The 7,936-nt window shown below is 50.4% G+C and overlaps 1 protein-coding gene across 1 annotated transcript; it reads left to right on the top strand.

Annotated features, from left to right (window-relative positions):
- Nucleotides 1-6,624: 6,624 nt before the first annotated feature.
- On the top strand, nt 6,625-7,563 carry LOC144506086 (beta-1,3-galactosyltransferase 5-like). The gene has a single exon (XM_078231903.1). It carries the CDS (start codon nt 6,625-6,627, stop codon nt 7,561-7,563), a length of 939 nt encoding a protein of 312 aa, XP_078088029.1.
- The last annotated feature ends 373 nt before the right edge of the window (nt 7,564-7,936 follow it).

Below are 7,936 nucleotides of genomic sequence, written 5' to 3'. Positions count from 1 at the left end.
TGGCCTCCTTCTGTACTGTAGGGATTCAATGGTTCTATGACTGCATCTCGAATACTGGGTGTATTTTTCATCACCTTACTTAACCAGGGACATACTTGTATTGGAGTCAGTTCAGAGAAGATTCATTGGGCTGAGGTGAAGCGATTGTCTAATAAGAAAGGGTTGAGCAGGTTGGGCCAATACTCATAAGAAGTGATCTTATTGAAACATATAAGATTCTGAGAGGGTGGATGCTGAGAGGATGTTTCCCCTCTTGGGGGAATCTAGAATTAGGGGGCATGATTTTAAAATAAGGAGCCTTCCTTTTAAGACTTTTATTCAATTTTTATTGAGCCAGAAAAGTGATTCTCATTTACAATAACGAACTGACCACGAGGCTACTGTCATAGCAACAGAAATCATGCAGCAATACCATTCTTATAAACACTAAAAACAATAAAATTGATGCACTATCAATAAGGCGAAAGACTACCGGTGTGCCAATACAAGTGTAGGCTTTTATTCACAACAGAATCAGGAGCAGATCCCAACAAATAACCAACCTGGACTGAACAAGGGGGAGGAGACAGCCACCTTTATACTAGGTGCCGAGGGGAGGAACCAAACTGGAAGGGGATGTGTCCAGGTATGACAAACACACACAACGGTGGTCCATATGGGACAAAGGGACAACTGAGGTCCACCACATTCACCTCTTCCTTTTAAAAAAACAACACGGGGGTGAAGCGGAAACAATATTACAAGTCCAGACGAACCGGTGGCTTGATCTGCCGTCGCGATCGTCGTAGTGCAGGTCGCAGAGTCGTCCGATCAGGGAGCAATGTCGGCCCAGGCTCCGTACAGTGAGCGTCGAGAGAAGGCACCAGATGGTGTGAAGCGGACCGATCCGTCGTCCCGTCCAGTCGTCAGGTACTGCGTGGCGACGGCTCCGGCGACTCAAGCGAGCTGTACACAGGGGCGAGAGGAGCGAGCAGTGGCCCTGGTGGCATATGGGGAACAGTGAGAACCGGAGCTGGGGGGTGGGGGGCTGCAACAGGCTCTGGGCGGACTACATTGGAGACAGGGACTGAGGGAGGAAGAGGCGCAGCAATCTCCGAGTGGACAACACCAGGGACCGTGGGGCCGAAGGACGTGGTGACCTCAGGGGCACCCGCGGGTGCCAAGTCACGGACAGAAACCGTGTCTTCCCACCCATCAGGGTACGCTACATAAGCGTATTGAGAATTAGCGTGGAGCAATTGGACCTCCTCGACCAAGGGATCTGCCTTATGGGTCCGGACATGCTTCCGAAGCAGGACGGGCCCCGGGGACATCAGCCAATCCGGGAGCGAAGTACCCGAGGAGGACTTCCTGGGAAACGAAAACATCCGCTCGTGAGGGGTCGTATTGGTCGCTGTGCACAAGAGTGACCTAATGGAATGGAATGCGTCCGGAAGGACGTCTTGCCAACGGCTGACTGGAAGGCCCCTAGACCGTAATGCTAATAGAACGGCCTTCCAGACGGTTGCGTTCTCCCGCTCTACTTGACCATTTCCCCTGGGGTTATAGCTAGTGGTGCGGCTGGAGGCAACGCCTTTGGCGAGTAGGTACTGCCTCAGCTCGTCACTCATGAAAGAGGACCCACGATCGCTATGGACATAGGCTGGGAAGCCGAACAGGGTGAAGAGCGAGGTCAGGGTCCGAATCACTGTAGCCGTGGTCATGTCCGAGCAGGGGAAGGCAACTGACCGCTGGTCTGTAATTAAGGTGAATCGTTGGCCCGCAAGATAATGGCGCCAGTGCTGGATGGCTTCCACGATGGCCTGGGCCTCCTTCTCGACCGAGGAGTGTCGAATCTCAGGGCCTTGTAAGGTCCGGGAAAAGAAGGCCACCGGACGGCCCCTCTGGTTAAGGGTGGCGGCTAGGGCAAAGTCAGACGCATCACTTTCCACTTGGAATGGGATGGATTCGTCCACAGCATGCATCGCGGCCTTCGCGATGTCCGCTTTGATGTCGTCGAAGGCCCGACGGGCCTCCTTCGCCAAGGGAAAAGAGGTTGATTTTAGGAGTGGACGGGCTTTATCCGCGTAACGGGGAACCCACTGGGCATAGTAGGAGAAGAAGCCCAGGCATCTCCTCAGTGCTTTGAGGGTAGTAGGAAGGGAAAGCTGCATAAGGGGATGCATACGGGCTGGGTCGGGGCCAAGGACACCATTTTCTATCACGTACCCAAGGATGGCGAGGCGGCATGTCCAGAAAACACACTTCGCCTCATTATATGTGAGTTTCAGGAGAGTGGCCGTACGAAGGAATTTTTGTAGGTTGGCATCATGATCCTGCAAGTCATGGCCGCAGATGGTGACGTTATCCAGATACGGGAAAGTGGCCCATAGCCCATGCTGGTCTACCATTTGATCCATGGCCCGCTGGAAGACTGAGACCCCATTGGTGACACCAAAGGGGACTCGGAGGAACTGGTAGAGGCGGCCATCCGCCTCAAAGTCAGTATATGGGCGATCCTCCGAGCGGATAGGGAGCTGGTGGTAAACCGATTTCAAATCGATCGTCGAGAAAACCCTCTTGTGCGCGATGCGGTTGACTATGTCCGCGATATGGGGAAGAGGATACGCATCTAGTTGGGTATACCTGTTTATGGTCTGGCTGTAGTCAATCACCATGCGGTGTTTCTCCCCCGATTTAACTACGACCACTTGCGCCCTCCAGGGGCTGGTGCTGGCCTGGATAATCCCTTCCCGGAGCAAACGTTGTACCTCGGACCGAATGAAGGCCCGGTCATCCGCACTATAGCGCCTACACTTGGTGGCTATAGGCCTACAATCTGGGGTGAGGTTATCAAATAAGTGGGGGGGGGGTGATCTTGAGGGTCGAGAGACTGCAGGTGGTGCGCGAGGGGCGCTGCAGTGACGGCGCCTTGCAGACGGAGAGCAGGGGGTAAGGGCCATCATACTGCAGGGTGACGCTCCTATGATGGCTGAGGAAATCTAACCCCAGCAGTACAGCTGCGCAGAGTCGCGGCAACACGAGGAGCCGAAAACGCTCGTAGGCTGTGCCCTGTACCATCAGCGTCACCAAGCAGCACCCAGGACCTCCACTGAGTGGGAATTCGAGGCCATGGAGATGGTCTGGCTCCAGGGTCGCACGGGAAGGGCATATTGACGCACTGTGCGAGGGTGTATAAAACTTCCTGTGCTCCCACAGTCGAACAGGCAGTTTTCTGCATGACCATTTACCTTGATCTCCATTATTGACTTGGAGAGTTGATGAGGCTGCGACTGGTCCAGGCAAATCGATGCCACTGTCGAATCCAAGAAGAATCCGTCTGATGACGTCACGGATAAAGCTTCCTGCTCAGCGCATCTTGATGCCAGTCTCAAAGATGGCGATTCCCGCGCTTCCGGTGACCGCATCAAAGATGGCGATTCCCGCACTTCCGGTGACCGCATTAAAGATGGCGATTCGCGTGCAGCCGCCGCCTGCCTTAAAGATGGCTGCGCCCGCGGAACACACGTGGCACCATGAGGCTTCGGAAGCGGCTTTGCCTGGCAGACTTTAGCGAAGTGGCCTAGCTTACCGCATCCGGAGCAAATCGCATCCTTCGCCGGGCAGCGACGCCGAGGGTGCTTGGGTAGGCCGCAAAAGTAACATTTGGGCCCCGCCGGAACAGCCGTCGCGGTGGAGCCGTCGATAGAACGGGATGCAGGGTAAGACCCGAGATTGTGAGAGGCCGCTTCTAACGTTTCAACCATCGTGGCTGTTCTTCGGAGATCTAGGTCATGTTGTTCCAGCAGGCGCTGCCGGATGTATGTAGACTCAATGCCCGCAACGTAGGCGTCGCGGATCAGGTCCTCCGTGTTCTGAGCTGCTGTAACAGCCTTACAGTCACAAGCTCGAGCTAGGACCCGCAGGGCGCGCAGAAATTGGGCGCACGATTCTCCTGGCTGCTGCTTGCGGGTAGTTAGGAGATGTCTGGCGTAAACCACGTTAGGGCTCTTTCGGAACTGCCCTTTTAGGAGTTCGATAGCATCCGCGTATGTAGCAGCATCCCGGAAGATTCCATAGACAGCTTCGCTTACCCGGGCGCGGAGCACGTGGAGTTCAGCGTCGTCGGTGTCGATGGCCGCAGCGGTGTCGACGAATGCTTTGAAGCAGTTCAGCCAATGATCAAATTTATCAGAGGCTCCAACCTCTTGAGGGTCTAATGCTAACTTGTCGGGTTTTAGAAACTGCTCCATGCTGGTCAACTGTTGTGAATAAAATTGATGCGCTATCAATAAGGCGAAAGACTACCGGTGTGCCAATACAAGTGTAGGCTTTTATTCACAACAGAATCAGGAGCAGATCCCAACAAATAACCGACCTGGACTGAACAAGGGGGAGGAGACAGCCACCTTTATACTAGGTGCCGAGGGGAGGAACCAAACTGGAAGGGGGTGTGTCCAGGTATGACAAACACACACAACAGTGGTCCATATAGGACAAAGGCACAACTGAGGTCCACCACAAAAATATAAATTAGAAGTGACAGAGAATTGACAGTTTAATAAGTACAAGAGAGACTAGGACCCGAGGGCACAGCCCCTGAGTCAAAGGATGACTCTTTAGAACTGACATGAGGAGGAATTTCTTCAGCCAGAGGGTGGTGAATCTATGGAATTCATTTACACAGAAGGCTGTGGAGGCCAGGCCATTGAGTGTATTTAAGACAGAGACAGATAGGTTCTTGATAGGTAAGAGGATCAAAGATTACAGGGAAAAGGCGAGAGAATGGGATTGAGAAAGTTATCAGCCATGATTGAATGGCGGAGCAGACTCGATGGGCTGAATGGTCTAATTCTGCTCTTATATCTCATGGTCTTATGGTCTTGAGTATCAGTCAACAAACCTTTAACTGTTCGGCGAAAAGTATCTACGGTAATAATTGGTTAGATTCAACTTTAGTTGTAGCTCATTCCAGTCACTGGTAGCCGCGAACTGAAATGACCGAAGAATGTGCCCACTCTTGGAGTGACCGATTTGATCAAATCACATGGCCTCAGATCATAAGACAAGACAGTAGAATGTAACAAGCTTTTCAAAGAACACACTTTGACAGTGGTGCTCCGTCCCCCAGATGAAATTGTGAAGGAATTTCTCCTCTTCGAGGGTTGCTTGCGTTAAGAATTATCTTCCCATAGCGAGCAGCGAAGGCTGGGGCATTGAACATTTTGAGTCGGACTTAGACAGATTTTTGATTGACAAGGAAGTCAAGAGTTATGGAGAACAGGCAGGGAAGTGGGGTTAAGGCTGCCTAGATCAGCTATGATCTTATTGAATGGCACATCGAGGCGCTGCTCCTAGTTCTTATGTCCCTATGTTCCCGCCTGCAATAATGCGGGAACAAAATCTGACACAGCAGATTCCTGCGTTAATGGTGCTTCGGTTGGAGCACGAAGGGGGCATCAGAAAATGATGATGTCCACTTGGGGAGAGACTCCCTCACATTCTTCATCAACTGCCTCCCTCTTTTTATGGCCCACTCCCCCGTTAGAATGAAAGACTAACTGGGGTGCAGCAGACGTCCACTTCATACATCTCTGCTCCATCAGTGTCACTGACTAGCCAATGCCACATAAATTGGCATTCATTGCCTAGTTGTCGGTGCACTGATACTGCATCCACTTGGCGTAATGCCACGTGGAACTCACCAAGAGTTTGGCCGCTGTCGTAATGAATGAGCTCATGTGACCATGTGCCTGAAACAGGGCGGAGCACGATTCTTGGATGGACCTCTCCATTCTCTGTCCGTGACTCAGCAAAGCCGTAAGGAACACTTGGGCACATGTTTCCCAGCACTGGCCATCTAAGCGGAGGCAGGTTCGTACCTCCATGAGGCAGGCAGCCGATTAGACTCACTAAGATAAAAGAAAAATACTGCAGATGCTGGAAATCTGAAATAAAAAAAGTTCTGAACAGCCATATTCAACTCAAAACATTAACTCTCGTTTCTCTCACCACAGTTCTGCCAGACCTGCTGAGTATTTCTCAGATTTTATTTTAGGCTCATTAAGAGTCTACACTCACTGGTGTTCAAAGGAGAGGTGATCTTCGTGAAACATAAGATTCTGAGGGGTCTCGGCAGGGTGGAGGCTGAGAGGATGTTTCCCCTTGTGGAGAGACTAGAACTGGAGACACTTTAATAATAAGGTGTTTCCCGTTTAACACTGAAATCAGGAGGATTTTTTCTCTTCAATTTTTATTCTCTTAGATGCAAGTCCCAAACATGCACATGGTGCCAGGAATTACCCATCTGCCAATCTGAACTTCTTGTCCTTTACGCTTTTGTAAGTGATGATACCGGTAAAACCCCGTACAGAATTTGGGAAATGTGTCCAAATTGACATACAGGGCGGAATGTTACCACCGTTCACCCCGGCGGGATTTTCCCAACCCGCCACAGTGAACGGAGATCTGGCTGGCTGCCAAATTCTCCGACCTCGCTGCAGCGGGAGCATGGCGAGAACGGCAGGTGAGGTCACGCCCTCAGTGTATCCTTCAGGTTTGACAGTGACTAATGAACTGCATCTTTTGTGGCAACTCGTCCTGGTGCTCGTTTGGGCTAATCAGTTTGTGTCTTTCTCTTTGCAGATGATCAAAAACAAAGTAGTGATTTTACTTTGTGTGTTCTCTTTAGCTTTGACATTTCTGATGTATGCTTTTCACCTGGACATGAACGTTGATATGAAATCGATCACAAAAGGGAAGGGCGAATTTCTCATTATCCCACAGCCAAACTGTGACAACAACCCTCCCTTCCTCATCTACCTGGTGACCGTCTCACAGTCTCAATGGAAAGAGCGCAATGCCATTCGGCAGACCTGGGGCAGGGATCAGCGCACGGCTGGGAAAAGGACAGTCGCCTACTTCCTCCTAGGATACAATACAAAGTACCAGGCCAGGATCTTAAACGAAAGCCTCCAATACCAGGATATAATCCAGAAAAACTTCACCGACACTTACTACAATCTGACGTTGAAAGTGCTGATGGGAATTGAGTGGGTTCATACATTCTGCCCATCGGTGACCTTTGTGATGAAGACTGACTCCGACATGTTTGTGAATACTTATTACCTGACTGAGCTGTTGTCAGAGAAGAACCAGACTCACTTGTACACTGGGTTTGTCAAAGCCAATGAGAGGCCTATCAGGTATGAACTGAGCAAGTGGTACTTGACAGAGGAGGAGTATCCTCAGAGCACTCTGCCGCCATTTTGCTCGGGAACGGGGTATGTTTTGTCAGGCGACCTCGCTGAGAAAATCATCACCGTTTCGAAGGGCATCCCCATCATAAAGCTGGAGGACGTCTACGTGGGGATGTGTCTTCAAAGGCTCAACGTAACGCCGGTGGAGCTGCACCCAGATCGGCCTTTTCACGTCCGGAAAGTGGAGTTCTCCATCTGTAACTTCCACAAACTGGTGACATCTCATGGAGTCAGCCCAGCCGAGTTGCTGATTTACTGGAGGACACTGGGAGAGAACAGCAAAGAGGAATGCACGAGAAAAATTGAGGAGTTTCTCTGGGTGTGATTCAAACAATGCAAGGGCAAAGCGAAAATAAAAATATATGCTTTCAAAAGTGAGTTGGCCACCGCTACTAAAATCGTCATCGTTTTATTGATTTGCTGTCAAACCACTGCCTGAATTGGCAGTGTGAAAATCGATTTATCTTCCTCACCTGGGCTGCCATTTTGAATCAACGCTTCAAAGAGCTCAGACATTTAATAAGGCATGTCAATTTATCAGTGTAAAAGAGAAAATTTAGAAATTAATGCTGGTGATATTGGTGAACGAAAAGATTAACTTCAAATATTGAACACAAATAGCAATACGGGTATTTTCAATGGGACACTATCTACACTGAAATAACTATGGAATTTCAAATCAAAATGCATACTCACAA

This window comes from Mustelus asterias, chromosome 17, assembly GCF_964213995.1.
Source record: "Mustelus asterias chromosome 17, sMusAst1.hap1.1, whole genome shotgun sequence".
NCBI lineage: Eukaryota > Metazoa > Chordata > Chondrichthyes > Carcharhiniformes > Triakidae > Mustelus > Mustelus asterias.
The sequence above is the reverse complement of the archived record's forward strand: the minus strand, read 5'-3'. Positions and strand labels throughout refer to the sequence as shown.